Raw genomic sequence first — 19,699 nt, forward strand, 5'->3', positions numbered from 1 at the left:
ATGCAGCCGAGTGATACTGAATGTCGCGGACACCCAACAGTTTGTGAATGCTCGCAGGAAAGTATTTGCTGGACAGAGGTTATAAATATTGGTTTCGACACATTTTCAATTAATTGCTCAGCCCTATGACAAACCTCATGCGTATGCGACCATTTAAATGAATACTCTCTCAAGTGCTTCCTCATGAGGTACCTGTAAATCTCCAACTGAATTCTGAATCTCCTGAATATCTCCTCCTATTGTGCAAAAGGCTGGATTAATATATATATTCAAGAGTGAGGGGGTGAAATGGGAGAGGATGAGAAGCGAGTTACACTTGCAGCCCCCCAGCATGATTGAGGGGAGGCAGGTGGGTAGCTCGCGGAGATCACACCCCCCCAGGGCAGGCAGCTGGACGGGTGCAATGGTGTCTGTGCGCCGTCAACACAATCAGCACAGCCACCTACCCCTGGCTGCTTTGAGACACTGATATTAGAGGACACGGAGGAGGCTGCTTCTGCAGGTTCACAGAGATCAACAGGAGCAAATAGACTGCTGTCACATTGTCACAAGGGGTGAAATGCACAGCCTGATGATCCATAATGACGCCATCTGAACATCCAGATGTGGGCAAAATAATAAAACTACGCTTGCAATTTCATCCAGAGTTACAGTGAGGGTTAAGGAAAAGCAAATACCTACTCATTCCACAAACATCTGTCTGTCTATATGTGGCAAGCATATCTCGCAAACCTTTCATCCTGTTGGCTTCACATTTGGCATGTGTATTTTAATTGCCAATTGAAGGGCTGCGCTTAGTTTGGTGCGTTGGATTCACATTTTAAGTTCAATATTAATGGAATTTTGAATAAACAGGTGACTCTGTAGCAGTCAATGGGGGCAGGGTTGTGGGCCTTCAGTCAGAAGTGGTCGACAACTTGGTCAAACTGAAGGATATAAGTTTATTTGTATTTCATCTGACTGACCAAGATATTCAAAGCAGTCACTGGTGCTATTCTATGTCCTGGCAAAAGCATTCATAAGATCACTTGTAGCAAGATGTCTTCAAAGTAAAAGTGCAAAAAACTGTTTTATATTGCTGTAATGCTAATGCTAATGGTGAATTCAAGAGCTTTTATTAAGAAGAGTTGCGAACTTGGGTCTAAAGTTTGTGTTGATTGCTTAACAGACCTCTGAAATAGTGGAGCAATGTATGAAAAAATGTAGTTAATCAGATGAGTAAGTAATTTAAACTTATACACAAGCCACACTCGTGAACAGTACGGAAGTAAATTCTGTTTCATTTTTTGAAAAACATCGACTATAAAATCTTCATTGCAGATGAACCAGACAGGATGAACACAAAGTTTTGTAAACTGTTTAAAAAAAGCTCTGAACACAAAGTCCAGCTAAAAAACAATAACAAGTGACAGTTCGAGGAGGACTTACTAATGACAAGGATTGATTCTGAAGTAGCTCAAGAGCTTTAGAATAATTTACAACAAGCACTGGAAGAGTAATATAAAATGTTACACATTTAATAGACAATTTAAAGGACAATTTCCCCACTAGGTTTGAACTACAAAGTTTTTATTTAATTCGTACAAATAGTATAAATATTAGTCTCAGTCTCTGCTGCAGCTCTTCTCTGTGCCTGAGCTATTACACCTATTAGGGGTGGGAATTGGCAAAAATGTGACGATTCAATCGTATTGTGATATTTGGGCCACGATTCAATAGTATCGCAATTCCTAACATATTGCGATACAGCAAGTATTGGGATTCGATTCTGCGATATATTGCGATTCGTGTCCCCCATATTATTCAAAGGCATTACAAAAAATGAGGAAAATAAGATTGCTCAACTCACTTCAAATGTCGCATTTAATTCTGTGAACAACATTGTCTTCTACACATTAACTGAAGTGCAAAAACTAAGAAAGGGTAGTGCAAAAACTTTGTCCTTTAACATTCAGGACACAGGACCTGTAATTATTTTCTGAATAGGAGACCTCTCACATGAACGCTGAGCTCCCAGAACATAGCTTAAAACTATTTAAATACATCAGTCTGAAAATCTCTTCGACATGCTTTGCCAGCCAGGGGCTGTTACATATATAATTAAATATTGCAAAAATTGTAAATAAAGTATATAAAAAAAAAAAATTGCAATACTTTGTGCTACAGTATCGATATAATTGCGTGCGCAAAATATCGCGATACTGAACAGAATCACTAACACCTACCATGTCTCACTGTGAAGGAAGTTCTATGAATAGAACTGATAATTTAACTCAAACTATAGTCATAACCTACAACTAACCAAGTATGTTTCTTTGCATAAAACTAACAACACAATACCAACAGTAACTGCCTCAATCATCAGTCCAAATGTACTGCCTGTTTATTATTGTTACCATGACGTACTATTGTTACCGGTAAGCTCTTATTGGTCGTGACAAAGGATCAGGACATGTGGCCTATGTTTAAATTGGAGGACTTGGTGAAAAGTTTGTAGATAATCTATAATTATAACAAACCATCACGTACGCAGTTATAAATATTTTAAATTTAATGCAGGAAAGTTCCTCAATATTGTTTGTCAGAACGAATTACATAGAGTCTGATGAATTACATAGCTCAAAGTCTAACTCTTACGCTTATCACACCCACTAAAACTCTTCTCTGTTCATCAAAGCTACATTATTCCTCATTTCATGACTGGAACCCGTCAGGTTGGAGTTTGGTCATGTTGGCTGGGCTATCAAGTTGATGATCCTACAGTGGATGGGGCTGTTATCGCAAAAAAACATCAAGCTCGGGTCGGGATGCCTTTCAGGTTCAGGTCGAGCTGAACTAGAGTCGGTGCTGTTAGGAATTTCAAACTTTTAACTATAGGTTGTGTCTGAAAGAACTCTTAATAATAAAGCTAGAGGTAGTTTTAGCTAGATATAATGCACATACAAATTAATTTAATAACCGTTGCTGTTTAGTGCCAATAATGTATCTTTTAGTTGTCCTCATAATTAACTTCTTGGATATTAAAGCATATTTTCATTAGCTGTATTCAACATCAGACAGAATTCAAGGAGCTGTCCTTTCTGGGGCAAAGTCAGTATGACATTGTTTAGTTTCGAGGATGCGAATGTTTACACATTCACAGTCAAGATTGTTTTGATGGAGCAGACACACAATAACACAATAATAGTTTCTCAAACCATAATGAATGACTCTTTTCATAAAGGCGGAAGGGGAGGTAGGAGCAGTGGGTCAATTACATTACATTATACAAATCATTATTTTCAACCTTTCGATTATCATATTTAATATTTGGAATTTTCTAATAATGTTTGTGCGTCACAAGGATGGTCAGTCTAACAGCTGTCCTGATAGGAGAGTCGAAGAGAGTTTGTTATGGTTAAGTTGGTGCAGCCGAGATTGCTGGACCAAGACACTTTCTACTCAAGGCTGAATTACGAGACAACATCAGACTGTCAGGGTAGATAGAGTTGCCCTAGCAACCGGTAGAGTAGCGTAGGAGCATGACGGAGAGCTGCTGCTATGTCACTTCCTGGATTCGGTAACAAGAGGCGTGAGACTGCGGCTGGACCAATAAGGGAGATCCAAAGTGATTTGCGGTGACTCCCCTCCAAATATTCATAACCAATCACATCAATTCTACTGTTATAACTATACACAGCTCCTGCTGTTCGGGGCCATTTTCATCTTCCTACTGCTAACTTAATTAGCATAGGCTGTGATAATTCTCCATAGCTATGAATAACTTTTCATTGTATCTTTAAATAAAACATTTGATTGAACCAAAATCTTGGATCGGCTTCTCTCATTATATAGGATAAAACAACACGCCTTAACAGTGCCCTCACAAAGTACCGAGCCCAACCCACAAGTAAACCTTGGCTGTCTGAATCTGTTTTCTCAGAATGTTTGTTTTACTGCAATTTTAGGACACGGTCACACATACACAAATGCAGTTTGTTGAAGTCCATGCAAAACCAAACTGCGGATTTGCAGGATGTTTACTTCACCTCTCACTTTCATAGCCTTGAAGTGGACGGGAGGCTCCCTATTTGCATATGTGGGACTAAGCCCTTACTGTGGAAATACTTGCTGAGTTGTTGACTATTTATTGTGCTCAAACTGTATCTATTATAATATAAAAGGCGCAAGGGGGACATGTTAACATGTTTCAAAACGTGATTTTCAAAACGGGGGTATATCTTACACAAGCAAATTATTTATAACCACTTATAATGACATTAGCTATAATGTATTACCTATTAACAAGATTTACCTTACTGGAAATTGGTACCAATAAGTCTTCATTAATAACAATTGATTTTACACCACTTTTTGGAAACATTAGAGTCCGGTACACAAGGTATAATAATTCTTACTAGGCATACTGTCTTGTCAGACACATGATATGAATGTTTCTCTTCTCAATACAGTAAATTATTTATAACCAACAACCAGCCGCACTGGTATAGCACAGTACATTCTTTGCTGTTCTATAGCCTGGGGGTTCACATCCAGCATGTCAGGACACCCTGAGGGGTCCCAAGACAAATCTGGGAGGTGACGAAATAAGTCCAATGATAAGAAATGAAAAATATAATCCTTTTAGCCACCCCCGCCCCATATGATTCCTCCTAAAACTCAGCCAACTACAGTAAAACTGGGGAATCAGGCAGAGCAAGGGGTCTCAATGTTAGCGCAGCCCAAACTGAAACACACTGGATATAACAGCACATATCGGCCACAAGAGCAGCTCACAGTAAATCTGATATGCAGAGTCCAGGATAATAGCCCTGTTTGCTGTGGTGTGCTGCAGGCGCGTGCTGATCTGAGCATGCTCTGAATGAACTCCCTGTGACCTTGAGGTCCACATCAATTTTGCATGAGGTCTCCTCATCAAATAGACTGGGGATTGTACTGCAGCAGCGGCTCACCTGGCTTTGCTTGAGGCCAGACACCCACAGAGAGAGCAGTGACCACACACACCACATACTGCTCACACACACACACACACACACACACACACACACACACACACACACACACACACACATTCACCCGGAGAGCTTTAGAGCTGATAATGGAAATTCAACTGCTGACCAGGGTACCATCTACAATTATGTTTAGTAGGTTATTGCTGCTGCTTTTTAATAAATTGATGTTCATTTGGCTTGAAAGCCCAATGTGACACAATAAATATTCTCTAAACTACCCTGTGTCAGCGTGAGTGCTTCTGCGTGCAGTGTGTGTGTGTGTGTGTGTGTGTGCGTGTGTGTCACCTTTAAAATCCCAGTGGATATAGGCCGTTTAACAAATACAGTACTGTATCTACACACTACACATGCGCAAATCTGCTCGGATGACATCAGAATCTGAACGTATGTTTGACTCCTCCGCCCCTCACCCAACCAGTGAAATATATTCTACCAATTTAGAGACCAGCGCCCGCATGAACATTCCACTCCACCTCTACTGGGGATAATATGGTAACATATTACACCTAAGAAGGCTGCTTTTAATCAAATTCACATTTGTGTAAAGTAAAGTTCTAGTTTTTTGAAGAAAAATTTAAATGGTAACAGTATTTGCATATTTATTGAGCCCCTCTGATGACTTCCATTATCCTTCCCTTTAAGGAGAGTGGGCCCCGTGCAGCAGTGCAGTGCTGTTTCGGTGAGGGCTGACTGTGCAGGTCTCAGAGAGAGAGAGAGAGGGGAGAGGAAGAGGGAGGCGTTTACAAGGTAAATCTGTAAACTATCTCCCTTTGCATTGTTTATTTTTTTTAGGATTAACGTGCTTAGAGGGAAGAATAAAAGTAAGAAAACAATATATGCTTATTCCGCAGCTAACACAACCAGAGCATTTCAATCTCTCCCCGTTATCAGATACGTCACTAAAACGCCAAATGCACACAGACACGCTCCCTGTGCACCATACTTTTGACTGCACTTTGCATGGTGCAATAACTAGGGCCCTATGTTTTCTTTTACTAGTATTCTACACATTAATGATGTATGATGCCTATTTCACCCATCGAAACCCATCCGTTATTAACAAGAAATGTTAATTCTTAAGACCCGCGGATCAACGACAAGTCTGCAGTCACATCACTGCAATGCACACTCACTAGCATTTGTCAACAGACACTGTTATAATTTCAATCTATTCTGTGTATGTATTTCATGTTTGTATCAAACTAAACGTAGAGGAATTAATGTCTATTCATCAACAACCAGCAGAGAAGATAATTTTTTTTGTATCTGCCTTCTAGAAAAGCTGTTAATTCAGACCACAGACATAGAATAATTATAATTATTAATATTTGTATTACTATGATTACTATTGTAATAATACTTGTATTTGTCATGTATACAGGGATATGAATATCTAGATTTCTCAATGTTCCATGTAAACACAATATCCAGAATATAATCATTACAGGGATGTGCCTCATAACCGGGATACTGGTGAAATAAAGATCAGCTGTTTTTCTTTCTGCTACATGAGCACAGACACCAACCGGAGAACTTTTTTTCCTCCCTCCTTTCCAATCACCGCAGTGCCCTTGATCCTGTGTTACAGCAGATTCATAGTAAACACAGTGACAGGTGTATTCATAAAGCTGGGCTCTGAGCCCTGCAGTGCGCTCTGGCGCTACAACGGACTATTTGTCAACCGCAGAACTGTCAGGGTTCCCGAGCGTACATCTGCCGTGTCACCAAGTGGGCGACGTGAAGGTGAAGAGGAGCATCAGAGCGTTGAACACAAAATCATACGGTATGGTGCTAACGAGGGACCTGAACTCACAGAGGTTATTATAAGCATGAAGATATGAAGTGGTCTGAGTTCTCATTTCATCACATCCGCTGTCTGTGCTGTAATATTTAAATCAACTACAAATTATTTTCAGACAACTAATACAGATATTCTCCACTTTCATATCTCTTTTAAATTTCAGTTATCAGATTTTTCACTTAATTACAGACGCAATTATGTGAGAGAGATTTTTCATTTAGTTTTTAGTTTGAACTTTCCATCTTCCTTGCTTTCTCCATTTAGTGGCTAATGAGATTTTTTGAGTGTGATCACTGTGAAGTCTGTAAAGCTGTGACTCTTTTAATTGATGATCCGACATTGACACAGCTTCTCATAATGATTAATACCAATTAAAGGACGAGGATTGTAATACTGTATAATTTGTATTACTGTCAACACATTTCATGAAAAGAACAATGGACTTTTGGCGCTGTTCTGTGTTGCTAAACTCTGATATATCTTATTCCTCTGAGCTATTGAGCTCCATAGTTGTCCAAAACTATTAAAAACACATCAGCGAGCCACAATGTGGCACTGGCTGACATGCTTCTTTATTTCCATTAACACGGCCGCTGTCATTTGTTCTAAATCGATCCCAAATTTGCCGTCCTGCTGCAAATAGCCACTAGCTCACTAAATGTGTATTACTCCAGAGCAGAAAATAGTCAGTAATTGATCCACTATTTCATCACATCTGAGTTACAGCTGATTAAAACTGCAGCCGCTGCAATGTTTTAGGAAACTACTGAGCCACTCTTTTACAAATGAAGTTGTATATTTGGGAACTGGTTCTGAAGATTCACATCTTCTGTAAGAAACAATAGGAGAAATCAGATAGTATTTAGAGATGGACTGGTGCTTTATTAGTTTCGGTCATATTTGCTGATAGTGACAAACCATTGAATAATAATCATTAATCTTTAAGCTCTCTCCCATTCTCCTAAATAATACATAACACTAAAGATACAATACACTTTGCATTATAACATTGTAAAGATCTTCAACTGGGATTTTTGACATAGACTTCCCTTGACTACAGAGGTGAAATATTAGTTTTTTACAAATATTAGTGTAGCACTAAATAACAAACTATGTCTCACAAAACACTATACTTCATTGTATCTGGTATAACCTCCCATTAAATTGTGCTCCACTAAACAGCAGCAGACTATGACATTGTATTGATTTGGCCATACTGACAAACTGCTCCATATAATATGATGAAGCCAGGTCATTTCATCGCTAATAATATAAACGTTTGCAAAATATAAGGATTTATTAATGTTGTGATTTCAACACTATTGGATATGGAGAGAAGCTGAAGCACCGAGTTCTACGTGAATTCAACTGACAGCCTCGGCTTGAGAGTGGTCACATATTTGCTGTTGGTAACAAAACCATAGAATAATGAGCCTTATCCTTGAGGCTGTTTATGTACTTTTGCTATTCTTATATTTTATGTATTCATCACTATAAAGCTACCATACACTCAACATAATGGTACAGTAAAGATTTCTCACAGAAATGTTTGACATGGGTATACGTGAACAATCTAAAATTTTAATTTTGTATAAAGGAGTAGTGTAGAGTAATGAATATCTATATTCTGCTATATTGCAGCTGTACTGGAAATCTATGCCACTGTGTTTATTTGGCCACACTCATTGAGAAAACGGCTCTTATAAAAGATAATGGAACTATATCATAAAATATTAAGATTTTTGAATGTTGTGATTTCCACACAGAGGGATAAGGAGAAAAGTTGAAACCCTCAGTTCTAAGTGAACTGCCATCCGTACTGCTACAAGCCTATTTGCCTCCTTCCTCTGGAGGGTTAGAATCATATTTTCTGACAAATTTAATATTGGGTGGCCCAATTCTCTGTATGGTTATAAAACCAAATGAATGATTTTTTTCTTAATTGCAGCAGTAACTAAGAAAATTAAGTGGGCAGCTCTGAATGTAATACCCTCTCGCTTGGCATTTCTAATTAAACAAACACTGTTCGTTTCAGGGTGCAGGCCCCGTGCATGGTTTGCAGACTCTGGAAAATCACAGCATGACCACTTCCTAAGGGCATTTTTTTTCTGGTCTGCTCAGGACATTTTGAGGTTCTAATTACAGTGTTAGTGAAATGAATTGCCATGAATTTATGTTCTCTATTTTATCACCAGAACAAAAAAAAAATCGTATCCTTGCCTGAAGGGAAACAATTCAAGGACGATCAGTGTCCGAAAAACTGATGCAGCCCAAATAAAGCATAAAAAAAAAGAACTCATTGCTCAAAGTGAAATTAGGGACAAAAATCTAGTGTCTTTTAAAAGCAATGTCAAGCCACAGTTTTAAGCGATTGCTCTCTCAAACATCAGTTCTTCCTTTTAAACCTGGTTTCATATTTTGTTTTCATTATTCAGGGCACTGATTCCAAAACACCACTGACCTAAATGACCATCACCAATGTGAGATACAGCAGAATGCTGTTTTGAAGCTGAGTGCTCAAAAACTACATTAGTAAAGCACTTTAAAAAAAAACATTCAGAATAAGAAAGCAACCACACAAGGCTCACGAGAAAAGCAGGATGATATTTCTTGAAATCAGAGAAACAGAAGGGGCAGTCATTTTACAGTCAAAAATACATACTTATATGTGTCTAACATAACTAAACAGTTTATATTTGTCACTGGGTTTTACAATTGCATCATCTAATGTTTATAGTGTTGTAATTCGTTTTTTTTTGTATTGAGTTCTTTATTTCTTTAAATGTCCTTTATTTAAACCTCTATGACATTGCTCTCATTGAAGGGCCTAGCTGGGCTGAACTGTCCTTCTTGTCCAACGTGACAAATAAAACTTGTGGTACCTTGAAATACTGTCCATTTATGAGTCTTTTTGTGTCCGTTATAAACAACTGCCCTCTGCTGTCGGACACTCAGTTGATTGAAAGCGGTGAAACTAAACCAAAGCACTTAAGTGCATGTTACTGGATATAAAACCAAAAGCAGTCTATTTGATCCATTGATCAATTATTTATGTAACATATTAATAAGTGTAGTTTTAAGATGAGCAAAGCACATTACACTCTAATGATGATGTCTGCATAGCAGCTCTTGTAAGATTACGTCAGACCTGTGCTCACTCAGGTCAGGAAAAAGTTGCAGATCCTCCGAACAACAACACCATGTCTCACCGGTGCTTTAATAACGGAAGGAGCCAGAAAGAGAAGACCTCGTTGGCAACACAAGTGAATGTCAGAATGCTCTAAGTTGCAGATGAAATAATACAAGTGATGGTTTTGGCTTCATCCTGGGATGGCTCGGGTTGCACAACAAGTACAACGATACCCCCCGCTGCTGTGCCTGGACCATGTTCTTCAGCGCAGGCTCATTATGGGAAATGTAAGCATTTAGCAGAATGTCCCTCACAAGGTTATTGCCTCTCTCCCCTGCTTGCTGTGCATCTACATGGTGCTGACCAAGCTACGAAACACAATCTACCACAAAAAAAAACAAAAAAAGCACAGCCAGCTGCCATTTGCAGGCAGGCTCCCTGCACCGCCAGGGAATTGCCAAGAAGATATCAAAGGATCTGTGGTGCAAATTAGTTGCCGGAATCTCCTTTTCTCCAGCTAATGATTTCTTAAGCCGTGCACCATATTATAAATCATCAGCTTCATCCGTACAGTGGCTTAAATCTTATCATTAATAAAGTTAACCTCGCTCATATCAGAGGTGTTGGCATATTCATCAACCACAGTGGCAGCTCCGTGACTCTTACCCTACATCATAGCTGGGGCTGAAAATAGATAGGCTTTTTTCATTTAGAAACGGATGCTCAATTAAGCAGTAGCTCTTTGAAGTAGGTCTTTTTGTTGAATGGTGCATAACTGATGCCCAAAAAAAGCGTTCTTTAACAAATCAATAGCAATCAACGTTATCGCTACCCTCTTTGATTTCCAAGGGAGCAGCAATCAAGATTCAAAAGCAATTAAGCAGCGATGGATTTTCCCCATGTGATGGAACTATGGAGCCAAAGCAGAAAGACAGTTGAGCTCATGCACGTGGGTAATGTAACATTACTGTGGTCATTTACCTGTACTGCAGAGGAGGACTCCCTTCTGCCTCACACATGATGGTAGCCTGCTGGTCTGGGGAGTTGATTGGTAAAATGAGGTCACTTGGCTCCGTCCTCCATCTTGGCCCTTGAAATATGACATCCTCTGTGCAGACTAGGGAAAGGGGAGAAAATCTATTGCAGTACAAGCCAGAAAAATTGTCTCTTTGACCTTAAGAAAAAATAGTGGATGGATTTTGCGAAAGCATAGATACTGTGAGGACAAATAGTTAATCTTGCTGAAATAGTGGAACTTTCTGACAGTCTATATTACTTTTTCAATATACAGTATGTTGTTTCCTATTCCCTGAGCACTGTGGATCTTCCAAAGAAAATCAAAGGAATACATTTCCCATGATGTGTTGTGTTCATTATTTGCTTACCTTTCTATAGGTGAAGTACATTCCATTTATCATTCTTAGGCTGCGAACAGTTAATGCTGACATATTTGGCATCATTTTTACTGTATGCTGGTGTATTTTTCTGATGAACCAACACAAGAGAAAAAACACTGACCATAACAGTTGAGGGGAATTTAGTCAACATTTTGTAATAGAAAATTGCAAGTAAATGTAAAATACTGATAAATTATGCACTGCTTTTGTTATTTTATAATTTGGAGGTGTACCCCCTGCAGTAGATTTTCAAATTGCCAAATGCTAACATTATTCGAATAAATAGGCTATCAAGCCACATTTGGTTGGAGGTTTTGGCTGGATATTCAGTGTAAGAGCAACCTTCAAAATTATCTGTCCGAGCTAACGTGTGCTGACTGTGCCAATAATGGATCATAAATGTGCAACATTTTTTCCAAAACAGATATCTAATAAAAGTATAGCATATTAAATTGCTATGAGCTGTCGATTTACCACTTCTAAGCAGACGGCAGAAGATACTGTGAGCCTGACCACGCACTCTTCCTCTCTTCCTCTGGGCAGCTGCCTCTGTCTCATTCCGACTCACCTGTGTCCCGGTGAGCAGCTGCCTGCACCTGTCGCAAACATCTTCACCAACGACTTGACGTAGTGGAATGACTTTACCCCAGAGAGCAACGTGAAAGCTAGGAGTGCTCACTCAGCAGCTACTTCTGGGGATTCAAACGTCCCCTGAAGTACACTGCAGTGACCAAAACAACAACAAACAAAACGGATACAAGAATCTCAGTCGAGTGAGGGTCCCTGACTGATGGTTTCAGTCTGAGGCTTCTTAAGGGCCACGGTGTAAATATTAAGCTCTGGCTTTCTCTGTATCCCAACCTGGTAGCAGACAGTGATGGCGGAACAGCTACTTTGCGCTTCTGCTGCTGCTGTTGTTCGCTGTTCACACCAGCTACGGTCAAGTCGCAGTTCTGCAGCGGACCCGCTTCTGCCAGCGCTTTGTTTTTACAAAGGGTTTGCCTTGAAAATGGCCATAACCCTAGCCCTAGCCCTAGCCCCAAGCATGCTAACTTCATTAGACGCAAAGAAAAAAAGCTAAACAGAGTAAAAAAGGATCGTATTTCTCACAATGTTTCTTCTAGACTGAGTAATTAATGTTAATTTAACAAATAGCACCTTTAAAGTAAATCTGGCATACCAAGAAAAGTGTGGTCTTCAGTATTAATTACCTGCCAGGATCACGATCATAATTATAGATATTAACACTTGCCCTGAGTTGACTATTGATGTAACAAAAAGGCAGTTTTCAAATATTTCCTCCACAAGTAACGATTCCCTATAAGTGCCAGGTTTGATAAATAGAGCACAGTGCTCTATTTCCAGAACATCTATGTCATACTTCACATGCATTGGTTAATTGATGCCATAAGGATGTGCTCATCTGCCGGCAGCTTAAAAGGAACGGATGCGTAACACAATCTGCTACTAAATGAAAGCAGAGTCAACAGACGGCCAGAGTAGGCCTAATTAATATCCTACTGCTAACAGATTGCAGCATGTGGCTAGCAGCTCTACACGTGGGTTTAACCAGTAAAAACATGTCAACAAATTAGCCTTCACTTCACTTTGACGGGTCGAGAAAAAAGATTAGCAACTCTTAGTGTTTGTTTAGGGACACTGAGAAGTTTAAATATGCTTTAACCAAAACCACAGCAAAGGTTAAATTTAGGAAACAACATTCACATTTTAAAAGACTGGTGCAGAAAGGTCTATTAATAAATGGTCACACAGCTGCTACCACATCAAACTCATTCACCTTCCCCTTTGGTTTAAAAGCCTCTCCCTAATGTGAATTCAAATAAAATGTCACGCAAGCTGACATCTGAGGTGTCAGTTTGCTTTGTGCAGGTCCCAGAATATAGAGTCAGACAAGATGTCTCTTCAGATATCATAATGATTGCCATCAGGTGAAGTGAATAACAATGAGCACCTATAGGCAGCGACCAAGGCCCTGTTAAAAACACTTGTCTGCTCGGAAGGGGAGACTGCTTGGATCTCGCTCCCACGAGCGCCGGGCGTGAATTACCCATGAGCCAATTTGAATAACATTCATTGGGATTTACAATGTCATTTGAACAAGAGTTGACATTCTGGTGCAGTGTCAGTGCTTCTCTTGCTCAAATCCCAGGTGGTCACACAAGGGCAGAGTGAAGCGCGGTGGCAAGTAGATTGTGCTAAAAGGCAGGGCTGGATTCATTGCATGGATCCTGATAATGATCTGGACCGGTTATAAACAGGAATAGGATTGGACTCCCGGTCAGTGTACTGTCAACGTGCTGCAGGACTCTCGGGAGAAGTGAAGGACATCACGCTGTACATGTAATGACTGCAACTTAATCAGCGTAACCTTTTTGGTCAGGAGGATTATCTGAGGTTATTAACATCTGTTCTGATTATGTATCTTCCTCACTACTAGATAAAACTCTGTGTATAAACACTGCTCATTGACAAAGCTACTAACCTCTAACCTTAGAGAGATGCCAGTTAGTCTAAGATTGTGGAATAACACATTAAAATGCATTGAAAAGCAAATGTAGTCGGAGAGATGGTGTTTTGACATAAAGTGCAGTGAAACTCAAATAAAGTATTTTTTAAAACTTCTTACCTGCAAGGCATCCAGTGATTGATAGCAGAACAATTTGTTTCCATGGTAACATCATCTTTGCCAAGGGCTAATAGGACTCTCATCCAATTGCTTGTGAATGGGTTGCTCTCCCTTGAATTCAAGAATTTTAATCTGAAAGGAAAGTAATTATGGATGTGATTAAAATACAACATTTTGATCAAAATATGACAAGCATTAAACAGGAAAAAACATGATTATAGCCCTGCTAAGTTACATAATTGGTTCTTATTATTTCGTAGTAGCTACAAGAGGAGGAAGTGAGAAACGACGGGGGGAAAAACCGCAGCAGACAAAAACCTGGGGATAGAAGCCGGGGGTGTGACGTTCAGGTGGCACAGAAGAAGAAACAGCTGCTAAATGGGTGTTTTTTTTTTACTGCGTGTGTTGCTCATCCTGCCTAACAAGCTCCATTCGGCAGCTTTAAAAAGAAGAGAGGAAGGAAATGATTGACCTCAAAAGATACTTCTCTCTCCCTCTTTGACTATTAGGAGCTGGCAGAGAGTGTACCACCACTCCACAAAATGTCACTTCATACTTTAACAAAGGGTTTGGTGGATGACTGATGAATGTAAGCAAACTGACTGTTTTCATTGTTCTATACATCTTTCATATTCTCTTAGATCAACGAGAAGGCCACGGCTTAACCAATAAAAATTCCAGATTTCACTTTCAGCTATTAGTACAGAATTAGTAAGAGAAAATCTGCCAACTTCCATTTCCACTGAGGTAGTTATCCATACAAAGGGGCAATCCAACAATTTTTCACATTAAGATTAAGTTAACATGTCATGGAGAGTAACTACTCAGCCTGTGAAATCAGCTGGAAGCTTTGTCAAACCTGTGACAATGACTCTGACTGTGTTATTAGCATTAATGCCACCAGCAGAATACTGTGTGCAAGGCATTACAGTCCTGTGATTAAAAAGGTTGTAGGCGGCCACATTTTGAATTTCACTAATTACACTGCAGCTACTTATCTTAGTAATGCCCTAACTTTGACATTTTTGGGGTGGGCTTGTATAACCAGGCATTGGACAGTTGATGTCATTTTGTGAGGCCGTTCAAGGCCACGCTGGGGGGGGGGGGGGGGTAGATTTAGCTTCTGCATTAAGAGAGGAATATGATAAGGTATACATTATCAAAGTTTTTTACATTGTGAGTCTTTGTTGCTGACATTCTGGTGAGCCTGGAGTTGGAGGGTGCATGAACTTTAAACCAATGCTACATGCAGTGCTAAGAAGACTTTCGGTCAGTAATCATCAGTACATATTCAGAATGTCCCTTTTAATTCAAAAGTCAAACTGGCATTAAATCTGATCAAACAAATCTTGCTTAGACACATAGACTGTATATAAAGATGGACAACCTGTCTCCAGCTCCTCCCACTATTCAGAAGTGAATGTATCAATCATATTTTTTTGAATAACCGATTTGCACAAATCACAATTTGCCACATAGGTCAAACCATCCTCTGCTCTTTACCCTCAACTACAGTCAGGAAAAACCTGTATTTAAGAAAGCTTCCATCTTACGCCGAAGATTCCATTTTGAGTCAGAATCATGACTTTTCACAAGATGTATCCCATCAAATAATCTAATATAATTCAGTGTGAAATTTTAACTAAAATGACAAAAATATCTTTATATATTTCAATCTTTTTATTTCAGGTAATTTTTAAATTTTAGTTTGGTTAATTTCTTATCCACTAACATGGTGGAGACAAAGTTTATGAGCCATACTGCAGCATGCCACCAGGAGGCACTCAAAATGCTTTGGCTCCACTTTAGAGAGCTGCAATGTCATCTATCTTTATATAGTCTAGAGTCTAATTATTCTATTCTTCTGAATATAAGAATTGTGTATGATGATGAGGATGTTAGCATACTTTATAAAATGCAACTAACTGACAGTTATAATGTTAGATTGCCACCAAAGTGAGGCAGAACAGGCACTGCAAATACGTAGAACAAATATAACATGAAGAAGTTCAAGTTATTTCAACTAATTTAAATATTGAAAAAGGGCCGACAGCCATGTTAAATACTTCCGAACTATAGACTGGGTTTTTTCTATATGTAACATATAGAGAGTGCAGGAATGTGGATGAAGGCACAGAGCTGTTGACCGAGCTATGGTCAGGTTATGAATTAAGTGTCTTATTTACTTAAGCAGATGAGTGATTAATAGGGAAATGGAACTCCATCAGTGATGCTTATTAGAAACACATCTTAATGCATCGCAAACCATCCAAAAATCTACTGAAGATACATCTGAAGCTCCTACCAAATATATATGATACAATTCAGAATGCAATGCAATCTAAACTGGAACTGATTGAGTGATTCTATTTATTTGGTTCTTCCTAAAACAGACAGCAAATCCTAGATTAAGTCCAAAACATATTTGTTTCCCGACTACTGCAGCTCAGTAAGCTTCACATTTATGCTGTTTCTTTTTATTTCTAAAACAACTCTTGGCCCTTTCACAAACCTTTTCACAAGTTCATTGTTGTGCCAAAAATTAAAAAGTCTTTGACAAAAGATAAAACAAAAGCAGCCCTGGACTTTGGCTTAGACCGCTCATACTTTCCTGCATACCTTAGGGAAATGTGAATCATTTATTAAACATTTAAAGGACCACTTATGGTTATAATATAAAGAATGTGTTACAGTTGAAAAGCATTTTGGGAATTGTGTAACACAGCGATTTAGGATTCAGACCTAAAAAAGGAACTACAAGTCAGAACGTCTCAATCTCTGTTTCATGGATTTGATCTTTAAAAATCTTATTATCACATCATATGTAATTTCCATTTAATTCCTTCATTATTTCTCTTTGTCATAAACCAGTATTAGCAATGCATTGGCCTATGACGACCAGCAAAAGAAAACTATGAAACTTTTGTCTGGCATTTTGCTCAACATTCTTCATATCAAAACATAATGATTATACGCTTGATAGATTTGATCCACATCACTCAATTCACTTACCCGTCATTATCACAGGGAATGATTTGCTCCATCAGATATCCCATCTACCCACTGATCAATGACCTAAATGGCCATTAAAACTTTTTTGATGTGGAAGTAGAACCGAGAGCTTTAAGACTGTAATTGCAGTATCAGTGGCACAGGAGAGGCTTTGCTCAAGCTATGACCTACATCACAGTAAGTGGAAAGTGATACGCCTCTCAGGATTAAGAATTCAACCCAGCCCCTCATCCTTACAAGACAACCCTGTTGTGCGGATTAACCCAAGGGCTATCTTTGGAATTCTTGAAACGGACCTAAATACTAACCACTCAGTTGTTTCGCTCACATGTAACTAGAGGATCATGGCGGTGATTTCCAAAGCATTGGCTACATAATCTGGCAAGCGCAGGGAGGAAATCGTCCCATTGGCCTGATCATAACTTATTGGCCAGTGTTGACTGTACTGTGTCGGTGCCAGTAATTGTTCCTCAGCTCGTGCAATTGCCGACAGAACGAGATTCGGAGTGGATTTCCTTGTGTCTTTCAAAATTTAGGGGATGCTTTGTCACTCTAAAAACCCATCACGTTGGATTACACAGTGTGAGATTCTGGTAGAGCCCCAAAAATATTGTGTGCTGCATTTTTCACTGTGAGTACAGTATTAACTTCCATCCTCTTTCCGGAGGATCCGACTTCGTCATCTCAACCCATCGGTCCGAAAAGCCTCAAGATTGTGAGAGGAAAAGCTCCACGAAAAAAAGGACTTTCTTTGCGAGTTGAGTTTCACGCAGCTCACGGAACAGTGTCTCTGCTGAAATGATGGATGTTTGTCCCTGAGCACAGCTTCATTCTGCAGCCTGTAAAACCTGCAGTGACATTTTCATTCCAGAGCGTTTTTCTTTGTGTATTTATTTTCCGAATTAATGGTTCATTAAAAGGCGCAGTATTTGCCAGTATTTCCAGCCATTTTGCATGGAGGATGTGTCACCATGACTTGAGAAATCTCATTATCAGTGGCCCTCTGAGGAGAGCTTAAGGGTCTCTCGGTGCTCCAATAGCCATTTCAGACAGTTAAAATGTATAATTCTGGGGAATACACAGAGCAGATGTCTTCTAATGTTTTGACCTTCAAGGAGCTGCCATTGTTGAACCGTGCAGGCACTTTAGAAAATCCAAAAGACAAAGTTTTCCCTGGACACAGAAAACAACTCCCTCCAGGCTTTTTTTTTGCCATCGAGGTGAGGAGGCTTTTTCTGTCTTGGACCTTCGCAACTGAGCAAAAGATTGCTCTGCCAAATGTAATGAGGCGTCACTCCCCCCTCTCCTCCACAGAAGCTAAACCTAATGGAAATCATTGGCTAAACACATTCCAGAGAAAATGAGATGACTTCTCGGTTAGTGGGGCTGTTGTTTGGCACATAATTGATAGGAAAGGTGGTTAAAGGCATCCATTTCCTCCCCGAGGGCAGCATAATTGCAAAAAGAATCTGATAAAGGGGGGAGGAAAGGAGAGAGAGCTATCATAAGGGTGTTCTTGCTCACGGCCTTTATTCAGATCACACGCGGGACATCAGCAACACAGGGCTTGGAGATCCACCTCCCAGATCATGCCAAGAGAGAAAAAAATCCTGCCTCTCAAAACTGAACGCCAGTGGCACAGCAGGTATGAATTCACTACAGTCTGTGATGCATTCATTTCCATTTAGTGATTGTCTTTATGACTATCTGCAGCCATATCCATTAAGTCATTCAGAGAGAGAACCTGGGAGACAAGGATCTGCCACCAGGGACAGACTCAATCTCAATGAACAGCTGCTCTGCGCTTTTGTCAGTGAACAAGGAATTCACAATCAACTGTGCACTGATACCTCCTAATTTACTCCGAATGACTGAAGACCTGCACAAGTCCATTTTGCACGAGGCAGGGAGAGTACAAATAAATAAAATAAACGAATAAGGTGAGTAACAAATGAACGCAGAGCTTAACTGCGTCTGTGATTCACAGCTTAGGTCGCAGCAGAAATACTTGCAAAATGAAAATGCGAGGAAGCAAAGAATGAGGAGTAATTGTTTGGCACTGATTTTTCCCATAACACTGCATTAGGCCTCTCTGAAGGTGAGTGAATGAGCAATGCTTCCCACGGCAAATAATGCATTAAGGTTGCGAGGAAAAAAAGGCATTTCATGTAATTGCTCCGCTTCAAACCCAATCCCAACAGCTGCTACTCTAACATTCATGAAAGAATTGGTTAAATGCATTTTGTCTCTCGAGATGTTTCTTCCATTTCATTATGAGCAAGAGCCTTGCAGGCCAGAAAAAATACGAAGTGACCAGATAACCTGCGGAAGACGTGTCACGCTGTGCACGTCTGAATAAGACAGAATGATTAGAGCAGTGACTGAGGGTCAGGTTTGGATGCTTGAAGACAAAATATGAGAGGGAGCGGCACACATGTGTAAAATACAGTATGTCTACTCACGAAAAGCACAGACACCTCAATTAATTAGCTTTTGACACAAAATACATAAAAACTGTCATTTCACATTTTGTCATATTTAACTGTTTACCACAGTCTATGGCCAAACATCTGAGCAGGACGTCTCTGCAGACACCATACAGCTGTGTATTTTCATGCGAAAAATCAATGAATCCCTGGAAGACAGCAGGACGCCCCCAGTGACTCCCTCTGCGATGTTAAACACGGCTGCATCCCTCAG

General features: G+C 39.6%; 1 protein-coding gene across 1 annotated transcript in view; it reads right to left on the reverse strand.

Moving 5' to 3' along the window:
* Positions 1-14,042, reverse strand: part of cntn3b (contactin 3b) — a 47,801-nt gene extending 33,759 nt beyond the window's left edge. Inside the window, exons 1-2 of the mRNA XM_061070062.1 lie at positions 13,988-14,042; positions 10,925-11,060 (exon numbers count right to left, since the gene is read on the reverse strand). Coding sequence (XP_060926045.1) covers positions 10,925-11,060; positions 13,988-14,042 — 191 coding nt within the window. The remainder of the gene's footprint in view (positions 1-10,924; positions 11,061-13,987) is intronic.
* Positions 14,043-19,699: the final 5,657 nt, after the last annotated feature.

This window comes from Limanda limanda, chromosome 4 (assembly GCF_963576545.1).
Source record: "Limanda limanda chromosome 4, fLimLim1.1, whole genome shotgun sequence".
Taxonomy (NCBI): domain Eukaryota; kingdom Metazoa; phylum Chordata; class Actinopteri; order Pleuronectiformes; family Pleuronectidae; genus Limanda; species Limanda limanda.